The sequence below is a fragment of the Anoplopoma fimbria genome, chromosome 23, assembly GCF_027596085.1.
Source record: "Anoplopoma fimbria isolate UVic2021 breed Golden Eagle Sablefish chromosome 23, Afim_UVic_2022, whole genome shotgun sequence".
NCBI lineage: Eukaryota > Metazoa > Chordata > Actinopteri > Perciformes > Anoplopomatidae > Anoplopoma > Anoplopoma fimbria.
The window spans coordinates 2,621,876-2,648,956 of NC_072471.1; the positions used below are offsets into that span (position 1 = coordinate 2,621,876).

The 27,081-nt window shown below is 32.9% G+C and overlaps 2 protein-coding genes across 6 annotated transcripts in view; one reads left to right on the forward strand and one right to left on the reverse strand.

Moving 5' to 3' along the window:
• The first annotated feature begins 185 nt into the window (after nucleotides 1-185).
• LOC129112352 (enoyl-CoA hydratase domain-containing protein 3, mitochondrial-like) lies at nucleotides 186-5,041 on the forward strand. The gene is made up of 6 exons (XM_054624419.1): nucleotides 186-371; nucleotides 1,597-1,718; nucleotides 1,816-1,913; nucleotides 2,896-3,096; nucleotides 3,607-3,785; nucleotides 4,517-5,041. Exons 1-6 carry the CDS (start codon nucleotides 235-237, stop codon nucleotides 4,668-4,670), a joined length of 891 nt encoding a protein of 296 aa, XP_054480394.1. The 5' UTR covers nucleotides 186-234; the 3' UTR covers nucleotides 4,671-5,041.
• A 2,894-nt stretch (nucleotides 5,042-7,935) lies between these two features.
• usp6nl (USP6 N-terminal like) overlaps nucleotides 7,936-27,081 on the reverse strand; it is a 100,346-nt gene continuing 81,200 nt past the window's right edge. For 3 of the 5 annotated variants that reach the window (XM_054624415.1, XM_054624413.1, XM_054624414.1), the window contains exons 8-14: nucleotides 17,907-17,955; nucleotides 17,612-17,732; nucleotides 16,945-17,039; nucleotides 16,457-16,522; nucleotides 15,783-15,882; nucleotides 15,536-15,688; nucleotides 7,936-10,878 (exon numbers count right to left, since the gene is read on the reverse strand). In XM_054624415.1, coding sequence (XP_054480390.1) covers nucleotides 9,287-10,878; nucleotides 15,536-15,688; nucleotides 15,783-15,882; nucleotides 16,457-16,522; nucleotides 16,945-17,039; nucleotides 17,612-17,732; nucleotides 17,907-17,955 — 2,176 coding nt within the window. In that variant the 3' untranslated portion in view covers nucleotides 7,936-9,286. The remainder of the gene's footprint in view (nucleotides 10,879-15,535; nucleotides 15,689-15,782; nucleotides 15,883-16,456; nucleotides 16,523-16,944; nucleotides 17,040-17,611; nucleotides 17,733-17,906; nucleotides 17,956-27,081) is intronic. The other 2 variants (XM_054624417.1, XM_054624418.1) reach the window with 1 other exon arrangement.

Here is a 27,081-nt window from a genome sequence, read left to right on the forward strand (position 1 = left end):
TTTAGAAAATATTTATTGGAAATTTAATAACAAATATTTTGTGACCAAATATATTTTTAAGATGTACCTGTATTTTTTTAAAATAAACTGATTTAAAAAAATATATATACACCTAAAAATGCTTGAATTTCTTGACTCTTGTCATTGGTTCCGTCTGACGTTGCCCTACGTGCCTGTGACGTCAGCGCACCCGGAAGTAGGAGTGCAGAAGGTGAAGCAACGTAGAAACCAAACATGGCTCGTCGTTTTCTCTGCAGATCCGTCGGTGTGTTTCGGCTCAGCAGGACGTCTCCGCCGCTGACTGGACCTCGGTTCTGCTCCCAGACGGAACCGGAGCCTCTGACGGTGAAACTACAAAACAACGGAGTCAGGTGCGGCAACGAAATGTGTCCGTCTCCCCGGAACCAGCGGTAGATTTACTCCATTTAAGGAGAGAATGGCAGGATTTAACAACAAAAGCATGTGCAAGTGGTTCATTCAGTACTTTATTGCACAGATATGAGTCTTGAGAAGAATTAGGCTTACATAATATTCATGTTGAAAATGCATTTTTGCAGTAAAATGACATTATTGCAACGTTTTCTTTCTGCAGGTCTGGTGGTGTCACAATTAAATCCCTCCGTGTACAAAATACTTTATTGTTTAGAAATAGATTGTTATTATTAATGCAATGCTGCAGAGTATTTAATATAAGTAATCAAGTCGTGCATTAAACTACAATTTGCAGGTACTTTTTGTTTCTTTACACTCATTCTTCATTCTGTCATGTTTAGACTTTATTTTGGGGCTTTTGTAGTTATTTGACAGATATAGTTAATAACTATAGTTATACATTATTAATGTAATGCATTACTAATTAAAACGTATAATTATTGTAAAAAATATTTGGTTAATACAACCAAACACTACATCAAATAATTTAAATTATTTCCATCTTGGCCAGCTGTTAGAAAAAAATGTTTTTTTCTGCATTAATTACATTTATTTTTGAAACTTGCATTATTTGATATTCATCGTCTGAAACATATGTTATCTAGTAACTATGCAGAAGTTTGATATATGTAGTTGAGTAAAAATGCAATTCTGTCTGTTGTGGAGATTTAAGCATAAAGTGTCCCAAGATTAAAAAAAAAAATGACTCAACAGTTCCTGAAAATTGTTCCTCAACGCAGTGCTTAAATACATATACGACAGTATTCTGCTTGTTAATTAAAGCTCTTTAGCCTTATTTTGCCAGGTGTGCACCTTTTTTATAAATGACATAAGGAAATGACTTCATTACATAACTACATATTTGAATAGAGTTTGGCTGAAAAGTACGATACTTACAGGGAAGTGGAACCTAATCTCTCTGGTAAAACAGGTTATACATGTTAGATTGTGTTGTTTTAAATGTTGTGACTAACCCTGGGATGAACATCATGTTTATATTGCTTCATAAGGAAATGCAGCAAAGTTTATTGCCTTTTTGAACAATAATATTGCTGCAGATCCCTGTACTTCAATACCAGTTCAATAGAGGGACTTCTGTAACAGACTGTAGTGCTAAAATACACAGAAAACACTGTTAAATGTAACTTTTTTTTCTTTTTCCAGGAGAATAATATTGAACAACCCCAAGAAGAGGAATGCTCTGTCTTTGTCCATGCTGGAATCCCTCAGAGAAAACATCCTAACCGACGTCGACAGCGATGATCTCAGAGTTGTTATCATATCAGGTCGGTATTTATTATGAGTGTGTTTGTGACAGAGAGAGAAACATGTTAATCTAACCTCGTAATGTGTTTATGTGTGTTTATGTGTGTGTGTTGTCAGCCAGAGGTCCAGTGTTTTCCTCTGGACACGACCTGAAGGAGCTGACGTCGGCTCAGGGCAGAGAATATCACACAAAGGTGTTTCACACCTGTTCAGAGGTGAGTTGGTTATCTCTCTTCTCATCATCACTTCTTATTAACTATTAATTAAAAGTCAGTTATGACACTGCCTTGCCTTAACACGTCACTATTATAGTCCCCATTTACAACTGCACTACTACTATTATTTTGATTTTGATAAAAAAAAATGCATCCATTAGTCTGTTAAATGTAAATATTTACGACAAATGCACGTTTTAACAACAAAGTCAAATGTTTATTTAGTGTCACCAACTCACAAAAAGCTAAATGTATTCGGTTTAAAGAGACATAGAACAGAGAAAAACAACTAAATCCTCACATTTGTAAAACCAGAATGTTTGATCCCACGGCCATTACAACATAAAATATTGCATTCTATCATATCAGTCATTAGATCTAGAACCATATATTCCACCAGATTGAACTATTTTCTCCTTTTTGGCCTTTGGTGCAAAGAAATTCATCAAAATCAATGTTGTTGGTAATCATTGACATATCCAATACTGTGACCATTTTTGTGTTTATTTGAGTTTGATAAAAAACAAAACAACATTGGCATTATTTAAACAAACAGGCATTTAAAGGGTTAAAATTCTGAAAAAGAATGAATATTTGGAATTTATGATCAGGACTGAAGTTGATTAAAAGACTTCAGTGAAGTGGAAAAAATATAAACATAGAATTTTGATGCAGAAAAGGGATGCAAAATGGTTAAAAAAAAACTTGAAAGTAATCTTCACAAGTTAGTTTTAATAAGGTGATACATTACTACATTGTTAGTAAATTATATGGAAATGAATGTAGTCATTTTGATAGTGTTTTTATTTAAAAATTCACTATGTTTGTATTGTAGTTATTACATCAGCAGTTGCCATGAGCTTTGATAAAAAACAAGTGTGTCTTTATGCATTTTATTATTTTTATTTATTATTATTTATTTGAATTGATGAACAAACTGTTTACACAAAACACAAATAACTGACTGTCTCTCGTCCTTCAGGTGATGACTCTGATTCAGGACATACCTGTCCCAGTGATCGCCATGGTGAACGGCGTCGCCACGGCGGCCGGTTGCCAGCTTGTCGCCAGCTGCGACGTTGCCGTGGCGACGGAGAAGTCCACCTTCGCCACGCCGGGTGTCAACGTGGGTCTGTTCTGCTCCACGCCGGCGGTGGCCATCGGCAGAGCTGTGCCGAGGAAGGTAGTTTTAGCTGATGTGAAATTGAATTAATAAAAATGTACAATTTTGATGTAACATTACATATTAACACACATTAACATAACATTCAACACATTTATAAAGAAAGTTACAATAACAACATTATAATGTCTTCAGCACTATGTTATTTATTTCAATATAACTCATTTAGTTTTAACAAATTACATCTATACATTTCAATTAGTTTAGATTGTAGCAGGACTAACGTCTTTTTTACTCATTTGGTTTTAAATGTTAGAAAATAGTAAAAAAAAATAACTGAAAGCTGTTTTGTCCATGCAAAGCTTAAATCACTCAAATTATCAAGTTGATAAAAACTTGGTGGAAAGTTGAAGCATTGTCCAAAGAAAAAACAATTACATTTTGCATTATTTTCATTTATGTAAACAGCCTTGACGGATGTCTTCTCCCTCCGAGTGCAACAACCTACAAAAACCCCAGCATCAAGCTCTTATTAATATACACCTTTGCCATCCTCTTCTTTTTAACCAGGTTGCCATGGAGATGCTGTTCACGGGAACTCCCATCTCAGCCCATGATGCTTTGCTGCACGGTCTGATCAGTAAGGTGGTTCCAGAAGAGCGACTCGAGGAGGAGACGTTAGCCATCGCACAGCGGATCTGTCAGGCTAGCCGGCCCGTCGTAGCCCTCGGAAAGGCCACTTTCCAGAGGTGGGAACTCTTTTAATCTACATTATTTATTTATTTTAATCTAAAGTTTTGGGATGCTTCAGATGGTTCAAGGGGATTCCCACAAAACAAGGGAAAGACTTAGAATCTAACCAAATAATCACCATGTATCATTGTAACATCAGTAAATCATTATCCACATTTATTGCACATTTTCCAAAACAAATTATTCAATTAGTGGAAATATTCTCAGCAGAAATGAATGCTAAATAAATGCAGCTAAAGATTTCAGAGGTTTTAATGAAAGCACCAAAAAATGTTGGTCGTTGCAGATAGTGAGAGTATAAAGATGGATAAAATCAAAATAAATCATAAACTGGTGTTGAAAAATGCTGCTTTTTGCATTTTAAGTTATAGGGAATGATGAGAGAATGTTTGGGCAAATATTGTGATAAAATGTTATCAACAATGATACATTTCCCATAATAATCAGGATTCCTCATGTGTAAAAGCCTGTTGAGAGCTATTGCTTTTATAAAACGGTAATCAAGTATGAAAATATGAAAGTTGTTTGTCGTTTTGCAGGTGGATCATTTCCTCCATAGACATTAATCTTAAATGTTTTAGCAGCTATATGTCTTACTTTATATCTGTATATATCTTTATACCCTGTCAACACATTTGTCTTTTCTCAGACTCAGAAAGTGCAAAAGACCCGTTTTTTTTATAAATTTCCCTTCACGTGTTCTGTTCTCCTTTGTTTTCCTCCGAAGACAAATGGCTCAAGGTCGAGACGCAGCGTACGCCACCGCCTCCAAGGTGATGGTTGACAACCTGGCTCTGAGAGACGGACAAGAGGGGATCCGGGCCTTCATCGAGAAACGCAAGCCGGTGTGGAGCAATAAGGCAGAAAAAGCCCATGACTGATGGACTGTTGACGGTAGTGATTATCGTCACTGGAAACATGTGGTTTGGTTGTCACTGGTGTGGAATAATTAGCACCAATCCAAAGTCAATTCATGGGCTACGCTACTTTTAAAATGTAGCTGTGTAATTTACAAAATTACAATGATTTAAGTTTGAACTGTTGACTTCATGTTCACGTCCTACTTTTCAGTGAGACTAAAGACAAGAAGCTGAACCATTTTGTGCCTTTAAAGCTGCTGGTGAGAAGGGATTCCTCTGTTCACACTCAGAGGACTCCAGATGTTTGATGACTTAATGGTCTCATAAAGAATGAGAATGCTGCTTTCTGTATTTGTATAATTGTAAATGTAATAAATAGGGTTATAAATTGGTATTAGTTATTTTGTATGTCTACTTTTTTACAGCATAGATGTCAAACAGCTGTGTGCGTCGCAAATGTAAACAGAAACTAAAGTTTTCACTTTGGAGAAAACGCGCTAAAACATCCAGCAGTTGAAATCATTTGTTCCCAGTTTAAGGTCAGTGTTGAATTCATATTTAATCTATTGTGGTGTTTTTTTTCCCTCATTTGCGTCAATGAAGCAAAGGTTGAAATAATTAGACGTTTTTTTTTTTTAAACTTGACACCCAAAAGAAGGAGTGACTGTTGAGGATCTTTCCCCCAAAACAGCGGTAAGTGTTGATTCGTGGGTTGATTTGGTCTTTAGCATAATTACCCCCAATGTTTTTGCTGTTTATTTTTATATTTTGCTGTAATTAATTAATTAGCGATGGTATAATTCAGAGCCAATTAATTGATTGACAGGAAAATAAATTGACATTCAATGTCAAAATGAATTGGTTCTGTCTTTCTTGATTAAGTCAAAGACATGATCACCTCAGGCTGTTTACTCATATTAATATATTTAACAATTAATCTTTGTGATTTTTCTCAGATTAATTGAAAATGATAAGAATTTATGGAAATGCTGTCAATAAACCTTTTATTTATTTTCTGTACTACAGCTCGGATGAGAAGGACTTCACTATTTATTGCAGAGATAGGGTGGCATCAGCTCTGATGCTTTTAATCCTTACACAAGAAATGTGCTAAACCATTTGTAAAAAATGTCAGTGTTACTGCTAAAACATAGACTTCATTAAGTTATTTAACAGTGATTTTATATCATTGGAATAATCAGTTAACCGTTATTTATCAAGAAAGCAAAACAATTATTCTTCATTACATTATCTCTGTAATATATGAGAATGATCCATTGTTTTTTTTGTTTCAAGTTGCCTCTTGAAAGAGGAATGTTTTCTCTTACATATTTCAATTTAGTAAGACATTATTCCATATCTGTGGTGATGGAAATATGAATCTGAAATTCTTCAGTGCACAATGTGACTTTGACAGTCATGTTTCAGGCTGTAGTTTACCAGAATGGCCATATGATGGCGTGATTGTGTTAATCTGAGAGGTGAACCAAACACTGCAAATTCTGTTATCAAATTCAAAGCCTGAGAGTGAGGGAATGCCTGGCTCAGTGGATCACTGCCAGTTCCTCACACATGTTTAGAGGTTGTTGGAACTGTAAGCCTAATCCAAGGTCTGCTATCAAAAATGTTTAGAGAACGTCTCAGGAACCAGATCTCAGGATTAGCACTTTTATTCTCTGTTACCAGAATCTTTAAGTAAGAAACATGAGTAGGACCCCAAGGTAATGTTAAAATGCTTGTTTTGACAGAAAAACTGTCTAAAAATAAAAGAAAATCCGTTCTCAAAGAAGCAAGCAGCTAATTATTACATTTTCTTTTCTGTCTTTCCAGGAAGCGACAGTTTGGAAAGGCATCAGGGATGACATGCAGCAAAGGGCCCGGGACCGGAATCGAACCCTCAGCCCACTTGGTGTGCACGTTCTACCAGGTGAGACACTGTGGTGCTCACATTTTCTTTTGTTTTTGACATAAATGATAAACTGATTATCAAAATGGCTGCAAATCAATTTTCCATTGATTAAAATAGTGTGCTATTATTATAGCATATTATTTTTCTGCCAACAATAATAAAATAATGACCAATTTTCAGAACAATCATTTCCAGAAGGGCTTCGTTTCAATTGCGTTCTAATTGACAATTTATTCTAGTGAGCTATTCTGAGCTTTCCTCTAATATTTATCTTCTCGTTTATGCAAATTGGGTTCCCAAAATAACTTGATTGAGTCCTGAAGTGACATCAGAGGCAGGATCGTTGTTCTCCAGAGTTTGCTCAGCCGGAAAAGCTCTTAATGTCATAACATTCAACACATTTATAAAGAAAGTTACAATAACAACATTATAATGTCTTCAGCATTATGTTATTTATTTCAATATAACTCATGTAGGTTTAACAAATTACATCTATACATTTCAATTAGTTTAGATTGTAGCAGGACTAACATCTTTTTTACTCATTTGGTTTTAAATGTTAGAAAATAGTAAAAAAAATAAAAAAATAACTGAAAGCTGTTTTGTCCATGCAAAGCTTAAATCACTCAAATTATCAATTTACCATTTGATCAGACAGTTGATAAGCTTGTTCTAGGAAGTATTTGGTATTTTTGCTTAAGACATATTTAAATAATTTATCTATAATCGACCAGTCAGTCAACCCACTAGTTATTTCAGCTTTGAATTAAAACATTTAAATTGATCAATAACATAAAATATTATACTGATTCTACATATGAAAGTTGCTAGTTAATCTAAATATTATGTTGAAATCAAATACTTCTTATATACTATTTCTATAGAATTGTCCTGTGCTGAAAAAATGACAAATTGTTTTTTAAGATATGGCTGAAATTGAATTATTTTCAGTGGATCAGTCTCTCAAAAATGTAAATGTGACTAACAGTCCAAAACCAAAAGATATTTAATGTTCAATGATATGAAACAGAGAAAAGCAGAATGGACCAGTAAATGTTTGACATACTGCCTTGAGAAATAACTTATATTATCAAATTATTGATTAAATGAATGATTATTTTGATTAACTAGAGTATTCCATTACTGTTCTTTTGGAGAATAAACTTAAAATTAAAAAAATACAGATTCAATAGTATTAATATACAGGTTTGAAGGCTCAGAATCACAATTTTTTCTGCCTTTCATGTGCTGGATCTTCAATTACAGTATTATTAATTAAATGTATCATCCAAGATCCTGCATGAATTACATCTTAACTCATTTAAAAACACTTTCTCTTCTTTTAAAAATATATCCCTTATGTTTGGCTTATATCCTCATGTCCCCACTTGGGGGCAGAGTTTCATTATTAGTGGGAAAAGGAAAGCAGCAGAAAAAAACCATTTGAAAACAAACCTCTGATTTACAACAAGTCAAAGACGGAGCCATAGATTCACTTTCACCCACCTCATTTTATTAAGCAAAGTATCAGAATGGTCTGCAGTTAGTTGTTTAACAAAAAACAAAGATAACTTAGGGAATGTAATGAACAGTACGGCAATACTGTTTGAGAATAACCTCTTCAAAACCAGAGTATGCTGAATAATAAAAAGGAATGTGATGGTGATTAAATGTTGTAATGTGTGACTCACACATTTGTGACATGTAGTGTGTGCATATGTGTGTGTGTGTGTGTGTGTGTGTGTGTGTGTGTGTGTGTCAGATGACTCTGTATGCCAGTGGAAGTGCCAACAGCTGAACAGCAGTTGATATGACAGTGTTGAGAATAATAAAACGTAATGAAGAAAAGCAAACATATGCTGAAACTAGTTCACATCCATCTCTGGCTGCATGTGCTCAAGATGTGGTAACTACAGTACAGCAGTTAAAGAAAGACATGTTACCTATGGTTACAAAGCAAATCAGATGACTTAAAGCCACACAAAACAAAATATATATATTATTAGCCCTCACAAATTAACTCTCTAAGCCTCGATTCTCTAATCAGGGTTGGGATTTAACCAAAAACTGGCCTCAAATGCACTTTTCTTCACGTATGTTAGAGAGATGAATTGCACATCAGTTAATCAGGAAGGAATAAAAATCACTGAAACTGAGAAGTAAAGATTAAAAAATAAACCCTGCTCTTTCTACTGTGGTGGTGCTGGAAAATTGAAATGGAAATCAAATCGTCACTGCTCTCTATCTCTATCATTGGACATAGTATTATTTCTTCTCTTTGAAAAATAACATTCACAAGCATATAGAGTAAACCGATCTCTAAATATCTGTTAGGTAACATATAAAAAAATAAAGATGGAAAATAAATCAGAGTTTTTGTTTTTTCCAGGAGTGTACTGATAACAACTCAGCATATTAACAAAAAGAATCCACTGTACATATCAGACTCTAAAAGATATATACTGTCACCTCTCGTTAATGATTTACATCCAAAAATAAAATAAAATCTTCAGTCAGTTTTTTTAAAGTGATCGGTAAAAACTTCGGAGGCTGGTGCGTCCTGCAACGTTACGATGCAGCGTGACAGTCAGAAGGTTGTACTTCACACATAAAGAACAACAGAGCAGAAACAAAACCAGGACTACTGCTCATCTTTACCACAGTGTCAGTGACTACACCTCAGTTTATATTTTTTTTTACAGTGTTTTGCCGTTTCCTTATCGTCCAATCACAGCAGCATGGACTCCTGCATGGCAAACGCCTCCTGTGCGTGCCTGTAGTGTGGTCCTCCAAACAGCTGGGGGTGCTGTTGCCTCATGACGGGCTGCTGCTCCTGGAACTGAGTCCTGTAGTGGAGCAGGCCGTCTGGTTTCGGCGGGAAAGAGAACTCCTGAACTGGGGACATTTGGGCTTGCTGGAAGCTGGGCGAGCGTGGCATCCCACCTGGGGACTGGAGGGGCAGTTGGTCCTCTGGCGCCCACGGGAGCCCGTCCACAGGCCGCCGAGGCCCGCCTCCTGGCAGGTAGTGCGGGATGGCCTCGCCTCCTGGCAGGTAGTGCGGGATGGCCTCGCCTCTCTGATGCCCCTCATACCCGTATACCTGTGCGGTGGAGGTGAGCTGTTGCAGGTAGATAGGGGTGGAGCGCCCCTGGGTGTCCAGGTGCAGGGAGTGCTCCGGTGGAGGCCTCGCGTTTCGGTTGGAGCTCGGTGGGGGCTGCCTGCGATAGGTGGTGTAGGAGTTGTTCATGAGCGCCTTCTCTGGGGAGTGGCTGTTGCTCGGGCGCTGGGTGGTGGCGGCGTACGTTCGCTCCCCGTACACCACACTGGAGGGCGGGGTAAACCGAGCGGGCGGAGCATAAAGTCTGTCCTCCCCTCTGTGGTCCAGGCTCACGCTGTATGCGGGATGTAGGATGGGGACTTCGGTGGTGGTTCTGCTTGGGGAGTGCTGCTGGGGAGGGGTGTTGAACTGGCTGCCGGGGTAGCTCGAGTGGACCCCTCCTGGACTGTTCTGGGAAAAACCAGGAGGAAGAGGGTGTTTGACCATCCGGGGCCCTGACGCCACGGAGACGACGCTCCCGGCCAAACTGGGGCTTCCATGATGGAGGGACGACGCACTGAAGGGCGTCTCACTGCGAGGGGTCCTCATTCTGGACGGAGGTCTGTCGAGCTCCATGATCTCGAACTCCTGCTCTGTCAGCCCCGGTACGTTGTCATACTGGGAGGCGTTGGAGCCACGGTTGGTGTCGGCGACGAAGCCCTTGGAGCGCGGTTGCCGGTGGGGCAGTGCGCTGTCTTCTGGGCTCGACGGGGCCGGAGACGCCCCTCTGCTCAGATGGACCTCCCGGGCCGCGGCCTTGACCGCTTCCAGCTTCGTCTCGGAGGGTTTGAACCACCGGGGGGTGATTTCCCTGCGAGAACTCGACGCCGCGTTGGAGTTATGGTTGGCGATGGCGTGGCTCTGAGGCTTCCCTCTATCCCCCGTGATGAGCTGTGGTGTAGGCGTGGCGGCTGAGGGCGTAGTCGCTCCCCTCTCAGGTGTGGTGGAGGTGGACTGCTTTCGATGCTCATTGGGGATCTCCCCGGATCCTCTGGAGCGCATGTCCCTTTTGTCCGCCTTGTGGTGGCGGACCAATTTCTCCAGCGAGTTCCGGCGTGACCGACTTGGGGGCCGACTCTCCCGCTGGCGCTCCGGTACAGGACTCGGCTCCCTTGGCGGCTCGGCTGGATCGGCGTGGCTTTGACCGTTGGCCACGTGGTTCACCAACGCCACCTCAGGAGGAAGCTGCCCAAGAGGCTTCTTGGGAAACTCTTCTTCTTTACCTGCGAGATGAAAAACAGCAGAAAAGACATTAGAGAACCATCAGGAACCAGAACTGAACGGTGATGGTTTGATTGACATCAGATGAGGAGTCACAACAGGGACATGGATTCATGCAACACCACTGCCATAGAGAGGTTAAAACAAAAACAAAGGAGAATTTCACAGGCAAAGAGCGAAAGGACAGGAAAAAAAACATCAGGAATAATGTTTGATATTAATTCTGCGCCTGCTGGAGGGGCTCAATTAGGAAGTGACATTCAATTGAGTGGTCTCTGAATTTACGAGTTTCACTCCATTTCATTAAACTGTACTTAGCTGCAGCAGTAGCCCCGGACTTGAAAGGTCATACAGAAATAGTTCCTGATTAATGAACCATGTTCAATGTACTGAGACTGATAAGAACAAGCGTTACAGCCACATCAATATTTCTTCACTTAAGACTACCCAGCTTGGACCAAGTGCACGTTACAAGTAATAGACATTGATGCTAACGCTTTACGTCAAAAAATAAATAATAAAAAGTACAGTCAACAGGAACATATACAGTGAGCAGACACGGTGACGGGGACTGTAAGGGAAAGTGTGATCGGAGGAGTCGGAGTCAGGAGGCAGCAGCTGGAGGGAGATGAAGTGTCAGTTATCCTCTGACCTTGACCTTTTTTTCTTGTGTATATATACGGGTTGAAATAACGGGGGAAACTGGCGTGAGCTACCTCATCCGAACTGGATCAGTTGATGTGAAAACTAAGTGATCGTTTTGTCAAACTATTTGTTTTAAACTGACACAGAAGTGTTGCAAAGTCTTCTTTCTCGCACCAAATTAATACAGTTTTGTTTCCTCTTTCAGGAATCCTCCTTCACCTGAAATCATCCTGTGAGCGCAAACCTTCTCAGTTCCTGTTGTTCTTTTCAGATATAGTGGGTTAATAGTTAACCTCTTCTGACTCTTGTAGATGTATTTCTGAAAGCGATTTGGAAGAGGGAACCTCACAAGAAATGAATGTTTAAAACCTGTAGCTACAACCTGAACATACAGCATATTTTGATAAAAAAGATTATCACTAATGCAATGTCATATTTTCGTATTGAAAAATAGAAATAGAAATAACTTTTCCCTCTAAAGTGTATAGCTTTATTTTGTATCTGAAATAATGAAAAACATTATTTTAAACTCGTACTGTTTGGAAATGAAACTGTTTATTAAAATCACTTTATTAACTTAAATACATTTACTAAGATTTCTTTTTCATATTTTATTGACTAAAAAGGCAGAATTCAAACTAATTTGAATGGAAATTGATGTTCAAAAACTATGAATATAAGAGCTTTGCATGAAATTAAAATTTGAATATCAAATATTTAATGCTAAAGCAGATAGTCTGTATTTTACTTATTTAATTTAAAACTTAGGAACACACCTTAATGTGTTAGAAAAAAACAATGATAATATAAAACAATCAATTAAGTTAATTTTAAACTAAAGGTGTGTGTATTCTGGCTAACTTCCTTTCATTGTTTGAGCCATGTTCTTTACTTTATGACTAATCTGTGTTTCACCGCCAGCAGGTATCAGTACTGTTTTTATTTCACACAGCTGGAAAGAGGAAGTTCTTTGTGTGCAGCGAGGGAGCGTAGAACAATGAAACCTGCCTCACTTTGCCTTAAGGAGTTAGACCATGAAAGTATAAATGATGCTGTAGAGGCTTTTCCCTCGCTTATAAACAAAAGGTTGGAGGGAAATAGAATCGTAGCGATGTTATTGGATTTTTAAGGGTCATAAAAGATGCAGTTATTTCTTTTGTATGAGCCTTTTAGGGGGGAAAGGTTTGACAATAATGTTCCTTCCAAAGAGTTTGCTTATACAAAACAGTGTGCACCTTTTCTTATCTTTTATTTTGAAGGAACTAAATTATTATATCTACTTATACTAAATGTTAGCACAAATGATCAGCTATTGGTCGCCTTTAAAGTCAGTTTTTTCTGAGGTTTGTTGACAGAAAAGAACAGAATCCAAACTCTGCCACTGTAGATCAAAGATTCATCCAGCTGTTGTTTGTGCAGAGTAAATTATACTGCGGCGGTGATGTGGTTAGGAAAACAGGAGGCCGTCTCTTAACTCAAACTAAGCCTGGTGGCGTTCAAAACCATAAAACCGTAATCGTTTCTCACAGTTCAGCAAATTCAAAATCAAAAAATGTTTCCCTCCTCCTGCACACCAGCGAATGTGGTGGCAGATGGTTGTTTAAAGCAGGAGTTAAACAAAAACCTCCAGTGTTGGAAAAGTGGCTCATTATCTTGTCAGCGGGCTGAAAAAAACCGAACAGACAGCTACTGTAATAGTTGTGTGGGCTCTGGGAAGAAAAGAAAGTTCTGGGTCCTTCTTCAGCTTCAGTATTTAAGTAGAAAAGTGGCTGCTGTGACAGAGGAGTTACTGACCGAATACAGGAAGTAGAAACAGAGGAGCCTGAAAAAGATAGTTGAGGATCCATTCAGTATTTAAGTAAGTTAACCCGTCTTTACAAATATAAGTCTGCACTTTAAAGGGATGGTGTCCATATTTTGAAGTGTAGTTGATTGATGTACCTCTCCAGGTTTAGAGTTAGTAGAAAAAGACAGGAGTACCAGCACTGGAGAAAAGCATATTTTCTGCCACCTTAAATCAGTTTAAGTGTAGGCTATATTTAGAATATCTTGACTCTTTACCATGCCATTAGACAGCCCTTTCCATTGGGTTACTGAAGTAGTTATCTTTGCTTTAGAGTCACCAGACTCCACTGACAAAACCAGTGGTTTTACCTCACAGATCACAGAGGCCTCTGGTCTACAGCTGCCTCCGTCTGTTAGTTTGTTTCCAACATTGGTGAATCCAAACTAACCCTTTCAAAGATCGAAATCACACAAAAACACAAACAAATCAACCGATGGAGGCAGCAGTAGACCAGCAACTCCTGTGAGGTAAAATTGCTGTTTTTGTTAATGGAGTCTTGTGGCTTTGAAGAGAGCAAAGATAACAGCTTCAGTTCCCCGTCGGACAGATAAAGCGTTGAAAATACTACAAATATAGAGTACACTTGAACTGATATTGATTCTTTTAGGTGTCTAAAAATACGTCCACAGCAGAACATTGCTTTGCTACCATGCATGTTTGGTTTTTCCCAATTAAGGGCAAGTACATCATACAACCACACTTCAAAAAAATGCAAACTATCCCTTTAAATAGTAACCATTTTATAAGATAGTAATAAGCTACAGGTATAAATTGTAAATGTGCAGATCAGCTGTTGATTAAAAACAGTGATTGTTGGCGTACCAAATACTATAATAAGCTATCAAATATACTTAATACGTAAGAAAACTGATAACTTCCTAGTATCATGCAGTGCCTGTAGCTGGCCAACAGAGGGCACACAATGTCATCTGAAAGAGCTAAAATCTTACAACCACTTGGGAGTTATGCATGAAATAAAAAAACTGAAGATAAAAAAACAAGAGGAGAGCCAGCTACTTCAGGACTGAAGCAAAACATCTGAACTCAGTTAAAAACATATCATGTGGGGGATAAAAAATAGCCGAAAAACCCGAGTGCTGTTTGACAGACAGGCGACAGACAGGACGGACGGACGAAACGGACTGACTGAGGGACAGATGGGACAGAGACATGGAGAGAGGGGAAGACCAGTCAGGATAGCCCACCGGTTACTGTTGTAGGAGGGAATGTGGCCCGCACTCACGGCCACACTTTTGCTGTGGTTGGCTAACATGGTTTGACAGAAGAAGGGAGAAAAGGAAGATTAATGCGGAGACAGAGCAAGATTAGAAACAGACACAGTGTTATTGTAGATCATTCAGCTGAAGGACAGCAGGAAGACGCAAGAAACGCCGTGAAGAGACATAATACAGAAAGAAGGGCATTTGTTTCTGTCAACTAAATATGTTTGTCTTTTTAAGCACAACATCAGTAGGGATGCAGATTTTTGTGTAGCTATTTTTTTATTATTTGATAAAAAAAAAACAACAACTAATGTTTTCGTAAATATTTTAAAATGAATCTTTATTTTTCTTTAATTAATAGAATATTTGCTAAATTAATGAAATCCCAGAAAGTATCAAAAACAATTTCAGAACGGTAAAGGTGATGACTTTAAATAGCTAAAACCACAAAAATATTAATTTACGATCATATAATACAGGAAAATATGTTAAATCATTTAATCATAAAATTCAGCAAAATCGGTTAATCTTTAATTTTTTAAATGTATAATGAAGTATTAAAAGTGTTAAATTATTTTATCATATAATTCAGAAAAAATCTGTTAATCTTAAGTATAATTCTTTTAGTGTATAATTAATTATAAAAAGTGTTTATTTATTTATTATTATTTTTAATTCTCTCTCTAATTAGGGATGCTAAAAGGCTAATTATAATGATTAAAATTTGCAAATACATATTTGTTCAGATAAAGGGTTGCCATTATAAGATCAGCAGACTATTAATCAGTTCTGAATAAATTATAAATAATAATAAAAATCAGATTTGCATTAAAAGGTGGATAAGAACAAAGCATTATATTGGTTTTAAAGTCGTCTCTGTGATCTTTGTTTTGGCTTCAACAGATCGACAGTCCTAAAGAGAAGTCCCTTTTAGTATAACAGTACCTGGTGCGGGCAGCTCCAGCTTCACCTTCCTGAGCTCCGTCATGGACGCCTGCAGCTGCTCCACCACAAAGTCGTCCTCGAAGAAGAAATCTTTGGACAAAGACACCTGCAGGAACTCCACCAGCTCCTCCATGGACAGCTTCATCAGGTGCTCTGTCAGTCACACACACACAACAGTAAGACGTTTTTATAGTCTTTAAGAAGGTGGAGAACAGCTGGTACCTCCATGCAGAATAAACATTCTTACTCTTGTGCAGTTTGAGGATGGTGTAGGACATCGTGGGCAGCACTCGTTCCCCCTCCAAGATGTAGATGTCCCAGATCCTGAGCGTGAGGGTGAAGGGAGTCTGGACGCAGACGGAACAAAAGGTTAGAAGATCTTTTTGTTTTCCTTCTATCTAAATTTTGTTATTATTGTCAACAAATCCCTTAAAAAAAGACCAAAACTAACAAAGTGTTAGTCCAACATTCAATACTTTCTGACTTCCCTACATGAGATGTGGCTCTCAGCCCCAAAGGTTCATAGTTGATGTAATTTATTTTTAAAGTAGCTCCAAAATGTTTAAAGTTATTTACCTCTAATGGAAAACTTATTCAAACAGGCTTAAATATTGTATTTGTTGTACACTTGTTATTGGCATCAGTACATTGATGGTTTTGGTCTTTTAATGGGATGTGATGACAATAAAAAAAAGGCTGAATATCACCAGACTGAACTATTAAAAAGTCTAATTTTATCAAATATATTTAGTGTAGATTTTAAGTTGTTTCTTCATGTTTTCAGATGGACAATTAGCTTTTACTTTCATTCCAAATCGCAAGCCTTATTCCAGAAAATGAATCACTTAACATTAAAAATGTCTCGGTTACACAAAGAAATGTCCCCAACAGCAAGTTTTATTTTCATATTCATGTACTCACTCTGTCCAGGAAACACTGGAAGAACCACTTCATGGTGTAGAGACTGGTTAACACCTCTTGGTTGTCCTGCAGCAGCACAAACAAACACAAAGTATTTAGTGCATTGAGCAAGGGACATAAAATATGTTTTTATACAACTGTTTTATGATTATGTAGTAAAATCTGGATAATTTACTCCCAAAAAAGTGTCATTTCAAATGAGTAAAACATTTAAAGCTTGTGTATCTTCTATATATCCTGAAAACGTAAAAATCTCTAGTATAATCACCACATTTTTAAATAGAGAAATTATTATGATTTATCAAGTTATTACCCATGAAGGTAAGGTGTATTAAGTTCTGCTACTGAAAGTACATTAAGAGTTCTAGTGTGATACCATAATCCCTGAGTTATTTGGATGGATTTCTGGTATTATGAGCAGTAGTTCCATTATTCATCACTTTGTTGCATTATTCATTTTCTCTTCAGCGGTGGGTTTGGTGTCTCACCAGGTGCTGCTTCAGTTTGGGCATCATCTTCCTGAGGATGCGGTCGTGGTGCTCCTGGAAACGCATCAGCTTCGGGAAGCCGGGGATAAAAAACCCTAAAATGTGACGAAAAAGTATTTAGCTTTTTTTTGTAAATAATAATGTTCCATATTTTTCCTGTTGAGCTTCATGGTGGCAGCAGCTGTCAGAACTCTACAGTCCAAATGTAAGTCATTTTCAATACCCACAGTTGGTGTTTTGTTATGAATAAATGTCAAATTCAGGATTTTATGCTCAGATGAGTGTTTGCCTACTTGTGTAACCACATTTTAAACATAGTTTTGAGGTAAATATAATGAGTTTTTCAGACAATTTCTCTTATATCAGATGCTTTGTGGCTGTATTTCACTCATTTTAATAGCTACCCCACACTGTCTTATTCTTATATCCTTATGTTGTATTTGTATATATTTTATATTTCTGTCTCAGTAAAGAAAACATTATCACTGACATGTTTTTATCTCTTTCTCTCTCCATAGCAAAGAGCAACAAGTGATGCAACCTCTAATGTCGGCACATCAGCCACAACCCAGCTGCATCTGATGGACTTTGGCTGTTTGAGTATGTTGCAAAAGATAACCAAACTTTTTTTTCTTTGCCCATAAAGGTGCGTTTATCTGATTTTTACCGTGCATGCTGTGCTTCTGCCCAGACAGCAGTTTGACCAGAGCCCAGAAGGCGTCCTCTTCATTCATGTAGATCAGCAGCAGAGCTGTGATCTGACTCATGCCCTGGCAGTAGCCCACCTCCTGCAAAACACACACACACACATATACATATATATATATAAATCCATTTATAAATGACTTAAATTGATCCAGAAACTTTTTGTAACGTCTTTGGAGTTCCAGTACTTTAGAAAATAGCCTTCAGACACACGCTGAGAGTCAAAGCATAGAAACCTTTGAGTGTGGATGACTCACCGTGTTGTACATGGAGTACGCTGTGAGGACGTGGAAGAGAGCCTGCTGCCTGAAGACACAAAGATTAGAGACAGGATCGTCAATGTATTGTTTCAAATAAAAGTATTAACTTAATGTATTCTGTCATTCTACAGTGTAAATGTTTGTATTATTGTTTGATATTGAATAAAATAAATTCCCAAAAGGTATAATGTGTGTTTAATGCATGCAGGAAAAAGGAAAAGAAAGAATATGTGAATGTGAAGAATATGTGAATCTAATATTCTGTTCCATATTTTTTTTCGACATACAATACTATGACTTTTTTAATAACTTTTTTCGACATGCTATACTATGACTTTTTTCGACATACTATACTATGACTTTTTTTTTTTAATAACTTTTTTCGACATGCTATACTATGACTTTTTTAATGACTTTTTTCGACATGCTATAATTGACTTTTTTCAACATACTATACTATGACTTTTTTAATAACTTTTTTCGACATGCTATACTATGACTTTTTTTCAACATACTATACTATGACTTTTTTATAATTTTTTCGACATGCTATTATATGACTTTTTTCGACATACTATACTATGACTTTTTTATCATCATTTTTTACATAACTATTATATGACTTTTTTCGACATACTATACTATGACTTTTTTAATAACTTTTTCGACATTTAATATACTATGACTTTTTTAATAACTTTTTTCGACATACTATACTATGACTTTTTTAATAATTTTTTCGACATGCTATACTATTTTTTTTCAACATACTATACTATGACTTTTTTAATCAATTTTTTCGACATTTATCAATTTTTTTTCGACATGCTATTATATGACTTTTTTCGACATACTATACTATGACTTTTTTAATAATTTTTTTCGACATGCTATTATATGACTTTTTTCACATACTATACTATGACTTTTTTAATCAATTTTTTCGACATGCTATTATATGACTTTTTTTGACATACTATACTATGACTTTTTTAATAACTTTTTTCGACATGCTATATATGACTTTTTTAACATACTATACTATGACTTTTTTATGACTTTTTTCGACATGCTATTATATGACTTTTTTACATACTATACTTTTTCGACATTTTATTTTTTTCGAATAACTTTTTATTATATGACTTTTTTCAACATACTATACTATGACTTTTTTATCAATTTTTTTGCTATATATGACTTTTTTCGACATACAATACTATGACTTTTTAATAACTTTTTTCGACATGCTATACTATGACTTTTTTTTTTTCAACATACTATACTATGACTTTTTTATCAACTTTTTTCGACATGCTATTATATGACTTTTTTCGACATACTATACTATGACTTTTTTAATAATTTTTTCGACATGCTATTATATGACTTTTTTCAACATACTATACTATGACTTTTTTATCAATTTTTTTCGACATGCTATTATATGACTTTTTTCGACATACTATACTATGACTTTTTTAATAACTTTTTTCGACATACTATACTATGACTTTTTTTCAACATACTATACTATGACTTTTTTATCAATTTTTTCGACATGCTATTATATGACTTTTTTCGATACTATACTATGACTTTTTTATCAATTTTTTCGACATGCTATTATATGACTTTTTTCGACATACATACTATGACTTTTTTAATAACTTTTTTCGACATGCTATAATATGACTTTTTTAACATACTATACTATGACTTTTTTAATCATTTTTTTTTAATAACTTTTTCGACATGCTATTATATGACTTTTTTCGACACATATATATGACTTTTTTCGACTACTATGACTTTTTTAATCTTTTTTAATAACTTTTTTCGACATGCTATACTATGACTTTTTAATAATTTTTTTTTTCGACATGCTATGATATGACTTTTTTTCAACATACTATACTATGACTTTTTTATCAATTTTTTCGACATGCTATTATATGACTTTTTTCGACATACTATACTATGACTTTTTTAATCATTTTTTTCGACATGCTATTATATGACTTTTTTCGACATACTATACTATGACTTTTTTATAACTTTTTTCGACATGCTATAACATGACTTTTTTCGACATACAATACTATGACTTTTTAATAACTTTTTTTTCGACATGCTATAATATGACTTTTTTCAACATACTATACTATGACTTTTTTATCAATTTTTTCGACATGCTATTATATGACTTTTTTCGACATACTATACTATTTTTTTAATCAATTTTTTTCGACATGCTATTATATGACTTTTTTCGACATACTATACTATGACTTTTTTAATAACTTTTTTCGACATGCTATAATATGACTTTTTTCGACATACAATACTATGACTTTTTTAATAACTTTTTTAATACTATACTTTGACATTTATTATAACTTTTTTCGACATACTATACTATGACTTTTTTATCAATTTTTTCGACATGCTATTATATGACTTTTTTCGACATACTATACTATGACTTTTTTAATAACTTTTTTCGACATGCTATTATATGACTTTTTTCAACATACTATACTATGACTTTTTTAATCAATTTTTTCGACATGCTATAATATGACTTTTTTTGACATACTATACTATGACTTTTTTAATAACTTTTTTCGACATGCTATACTATGACTTTTTTTCAACATACTATACTATGACTTTTTTATCAATTTTTTCGACATGCTATTATATGACTTTTTTCGACATACTATACTATGACTTTTTTAATAATTTTTTCGACATGCTATTATATGACTTTTTTCATAACATACTATACTATGACTTTTTTATCAATTTTTTCGACATGCTATTATATGACTTTTTTCGACATACAATACTATGACTTTTTTAATAACTTTTTTCGACATGCTATACTATGACTTTTTTCAACATACTATACTATGACTTTTTTATCAATTTTTTAACATGCTATTATATGACTTTTTTCGACATACTATACTATGACTTTTTTATCAATTTTTTCGACATGCTATTATATGACTTTTTTCGACATACAATACTATGACTTTTTTAATAACTTTTTTCGACATGCTATAACATGACTTTTTTCGACATACTATACTATGACTTTTTTAATCATTTTTTAATAACTTTTTTCGACATGCTATTATATGACTTTTTTCGACATACAATACTATGACTTTTTTAATCATTTTTTAATAACTTTTTTCGACATACTATACTATGACTTTTTTATCAATTTTTTCGACATGCTATTATATGACTTTTTTCGACATACTATACTATGACTTTTTTAAACATACTATACTATGACTTTTTTATCAATTTTTTCGACATGCTATTATATGACTTTTTTCGACATACTATACTATGACTTTTTTAATCATTTTTTCGATCATTTTTTAATAACTTTTTTTAATAACTTTTTTCGACATACTATACTATGACTTTTTTATCAATTTTTTCGACATGCTATTATATGACTTTTTTCGACATGCTATACTATGACTTTTTTAATCATTTTTTAATAACTTTTTTCGACATGCTATTATATGACTTTTTTTTTTTCGACATACTATACTATGACTTTTTTAATCATTTTTTAATAACTTTTTTTTAATAACTTTTTTCGACATACTATACTATGACTTTTTTATCAATTTTTTCGACATGCTATTATATGACTTTTTTCGACATACAATACTATGACTTTTTTAATAACTTTTTTCGACATGCTATAACATGACTTTTTTCACATACTATACTATGACTTTTTTAATCATTTTTTAGTAACTTTTTTCGACATGCTATTATATGACTTTTTTCGACATACAATACTATGACTTTTTTAATCATTTTTTAATAACTTTTTTTAATAACTTTTTTCGACATACTATACTATGACTTTTTTATCAATTTTTTCGACATGCTATTATATGACTTTTTTTTTTTCGACATACTATACTATGACTTTTTTAATCATTTTTTAGTAACTTTTTTCGACATGCTATTATATGACTTTTTTCGACATGCTATACTATGACTTTTTTAATCATTTTTTAATAACTTTTTTTAATAACTTTTTTTTCGACATACTATACTATGACTTTTTTATCAATTTTTTCGACATGTATTATATGACTTTTTTCGACATACAATACTGACTTTTTTAATAACTTTTTTCGACATGCTATAACATGACTTTTTTCGACATACTATACTATGACTTTTTTAATAACTTTTTTCGACATGCTATACTATGACTTTTTTCGACATACAATACTATGACTTTTTTAATCATTTTTTAATAACTTTTTTTAATAACTTTTTTCGACATACTATACTATGACTTTTTTATCAATTTTTTCGACATGCTATTATATGACTTTTTTCGACATACTATACTATGACTTTTTTAATCATTTTTTTCGACATGCTATACTATGACTTTTTTAATAACTTTTTTCGACATGCTATACTATGACTTTTAATCATTTTTTTCGACATGCTATACTATGACTTTTTTAATCATTTTTTAATAACTTTTTTTTTCGACATGCTATATATGACTTTTTTATCAATTTTTTCGACATGCTATTATATGACTTTTTTCGACATGCTATACTATGACTTTTTTAATGATTTTTTTCGACATGCTATAATATGACTTTTTTCAACATACTATACTATGACTTTTTTATCAATTTTTTCGACATGCTATTATATGACTTTTTTCGACATACTATACTATGACTTTTTTAATCATTTTTTTTTCGACATGCTATACTATGACTTTTTTAATAACTTTTTTCGACATGCTATACTATGACTTTTTTCGACATACTATACTATGACTTTTTTCGACATACTATAATGACTTTTTTAATAATTTTTTTTCGACATGCTATTATATGACTTTTTTCGACATTTATATGACTTTTTTCGACATGCTATAATATGACTTTCTTCGACATACAATACTATGGTCAATGTATTGTTTCAAATAAAAGTATTAACTTAATGTATTCTGTCATTCTACAGTGTAAATGTTTGTATTATTGTTTGATATTGAATAAAATAAATTCCCAAAAGGTATAATGTGTTTAATGCATGCAGGAAAAAGGAAAAGAAAGAATATGTGAATGTGAAGAATATGTGAATCTAATATTCTGTTCCATATTTTTTTTCGACATATGACTTTTTTAATAACTTTTTTCGACATGCTATACTATGACTTTTTTAATCATTTTTTTCGACATGCTATACTATGACTTTTTTAATAACTTTTTTCGACATACTATACTATGACTTTTTTATCAATTATTTCGACATGCTATTATATGACTTTTTTCGACATACTATACTATGACTTTTTTAATCATTTTTTAATAACTTTTTTCGACATGCTATTATCTGACTTTTTTCGACATGCTATACTATGACTTTTTTAATCATTTTTTAATAACTTTTTTCGACATACTATACTATGACTTTTTTATCAATTTTTTCGACATGTTATTATATGACTTTTTTCGACATACTATACTATGACTTTTTTAATAACTTTTTTCGACATGCTATACTATGACTTTTTTTTTTACTATACTATGACTTTTTTAATCACTTTTTTACATACTTTACTATTTTTTTAATCACTTTTTTAACATACTATACTATGACTTTTTTAATCAACTTTTTTTTTTCGACATGCTATTATATGACTTTTTTCGACATACTATACTATGACTTTTTTAATAACTTTTTTCGACATGCTATAATATGACTTTTTTCGACATACTATACTATGACTTTTTTAATCATTTTTTTCGACATGCTATATATGACTTTTTTTCGACATACTATACTATGACTTTTTTAATCATTTTTAATGCTATTTTTTTAATAACTTTTTTCGACATGCTATACTATGACTTTTTTATCAATTTTTTCGACATGCTATTATATGACTTTTTTCGACATACTATACTATGACTTTTTTAATCATTTTTTTCGACATGCTATACTATGACTTTTTTAATAACTTTTTTCGACATGCTATACTATGACTTTTTTAATCATTATTTTTTTTCGACATGCTATACTATACTTTTTTACAATTTTTTCGACATGCTATTATATGACTTTTTTCGACATGCTATAATATGACTTTCTTTTTTCGACATACTATATACTATGGTCAATGTATTGTTTCAAATAAAAGTATTAACTTAATGTATTCTGTCATTCTACAGTGTAAATGTTTGTATTATTGTTTGATATTGAATAAAATAAATTCCCAAAAGGTATAATGTGTTTAATGCATGCAGGAAAAGGAAAAGAAAGAATATGTGAAAGTGAAGAATATGTGAATCTAATATTCTGTTCCATATTTTCGACATATGACTTTTTTAATAACTTTTTTCGACATGCTATACTATGACTTTTTTAATCATTTTTTTTTCGACATGCTATACTATGACTTTTTTAATAACTTTTTTCGACATGCTATACTATGACTTTTTTATCAATTTTTTCGACATGCTATTATATGACTTTTTTCGACATACTATACTATGACTTTTTTAATCATTTTTTAATAACTTTTTTCGACATGCTATTATATGACTTTTTTCGACATACTATACTATGACTTTTTTAATCATTTTTTAATAACTTTTTTTAATAACTTTTTTCGACATACTATACTATGACTTTTTTATCAATTTTTTCGACATGTTATTATATGACTTTTTTCGACATACAATACTATGACTTTTTTAATAACTTTTTTCGACATGCTATACTATGACTTTTTTCGACATACAATACTATGACTTTTTTAATCATTTTTTAGTAACTTTTTTTTTTAATAACTTTTTTCGACATACTATACTATGACTTTTTTATCAATTTTTTCGACATGCTATTATATGACTTTTTTCGACATACTATACTATGACTTTTTTAATCATTTTTTTCGACATGCTATACTATGACTTTTTTAATCATTTTTTTCGACATGCTATACTATGACTTTTTTAATCATTTTTTTCGACATGCTATACTATGACTTTTTTAATCATTTTTTCGACATGCTATTTATGACTTTTTTAATCATTTTTTAATAACTTTTTTCGACATGCTATTATATGACTTTTTTATCAATTTTTTCGACATGCTATTATGACTTTTTTCGACATGCTATACTATGACTTTTTTAATCATTTTTTTCGACATGCTATAATATGACTTTTTTTCAACATACTATACTATGACTTTTTTATCAATTTTTTCGACATGCTATTATATGACTTTTTTCGACATACAATACTATGACTTTTTTAATAACTTTTTTACATACTATACTATGACTTTTTTAATAACTTTTTTCGACATACTATACTATGACTTTTAATCATTTCTTTCGACATGCTATACTATGACTTTTTTCGACATACAATACTATGACTTTTTTAATCATTTTTTAATAACTTTTTTAATAACTTTTTTCGACATACTATACTATGACTTTTTTATCAATTTTTTCGACATGCTATTATATGACTTTTTTCGACATACTATACTATGACTTTTTTAATCATTTTTTTCGACATGCTATACTATGACTTTTTTAATAACTTTTTTTTACATGCTATACTATGACTTTTTTAATCATTTTTTCGACATGCTATACTATGACTTTTTTATCAACTTTTTTTTAACATGCTATTATATGACTTTTTTCGACATACTATACTATGACTTTTTTAATCATTTTTTCGACATGCTATATATGACTTTTTTCGACATACAATACTATGACTTTTTTAATCATTTTTTAATAACATTTTTTAATATGACTTTTTTCGACATACTATACTATGACTTTTTTATCAATTTTTTCGACATGCTATTATATGACTTTTTTCGACATACAATACTATGACTTTTTTAATCAAAAACTCATTTTTTTTTTTCGACATGCTATACTATGACTTTTTTAATCATTTTTTCGACATGCTATACTATGACTTTTTTAATCATTTTTTAATAACTTTTTTAATCGACATGCTATACTATGACTTTTTTATCAATTTTTTCGACATGCTATTATATGACTTTTTTTTTTCGACATACTATACTATGACTTTTTTAATAATTTTTTTCGACATGCTATAATATGACTTTTTTAATAACAACATACTATACTATGACTTTTTTATCAATTTTTTCGACATGCTATTATATGACTTTTTTAATCGACATACTATACTATGACTTTTTTAATAACTTTTTTCGACATGCTATAACATGACTTTTTTCGACATACTATACTATGACTTTTTTAATCATTTTTTTCGACATGCTATACTATGACTTTTTTACATATATACTATGACTTTTTTAATCACAATATACTATGACTTTTTTAATAATTTTTTAATAACATGCTTTTTAATAACTTTTTTTCGACATACTATACTATGACTTTTTTATCAATTTTTTTCGACATGCTATTATATGACTTTTTTCGACATGCTATACTATGACTTTTTTAATCATTTTTTAGTAACTTTTTTCGACATGCTATTATATGACTTTTTTACATACAATACTATGACTTTTTTAATAACATAACTATTATATGACTTTTTTCGACATACTATACTATGACTTTTTTATCAATTTTTTCGACATGCTATTATATGACTTTTTTCGACATACTATACTATGACTTTTTTAATAACTTTTTTTCGACATGCTATACTATGACTTTTTTTTTTCACATACTATACTATGACTTTTTTAATCATTTTTTAATAACTTTTTTTAATAACTTTTTTCGACATACTATACTATGACTTTTTTATCAATTTTTTCGACATGCTATTATATGACTTTTTTCGACATACAATACTATGACTTTTTTAATAACTTTTTTCGACATGCTATAATATGACTTTTTTCGACATACTATACTATGACTTTTTTAATCATTTTTTTCGACATGCTATACTATGACTTTTTTCGACATACAATACTATGACTTTTTTAATCATTTTTTAATAACTTTTTTTAATAACTTTTTTCGACATACTATACTATGACTTTTTTATCAATTTTTTCGACATGCTATTATATGACTTTTTTCGACATACTATACTATGACTTTTTT

Bases quoted from the DNA above. Each gene is read 5' to 3' on its own strand.
- LOC129112352 (XM_054624419.1), top strand. From the start codon at position 235: ATGGCTCGTCGTTTTCTCTGCAGATCCGTCGGTGTGTTTCGGCTCAGC. The intron at 1,914-2,895 runs GTGAGTTGGTTA...CTCGTCCTTCAG, and splicing joins TGTTTCACACCTGTTCAGAG to GTGATGACTCTGATTCAGGA. The intron at 3,786-4,516 runs GTGGGAACTCTT...TTTCCTCCGAAG, and splicing joins GGAAAGGCCACTTTCCAGAG to ACAAATGGCTCAAGGTCGAG.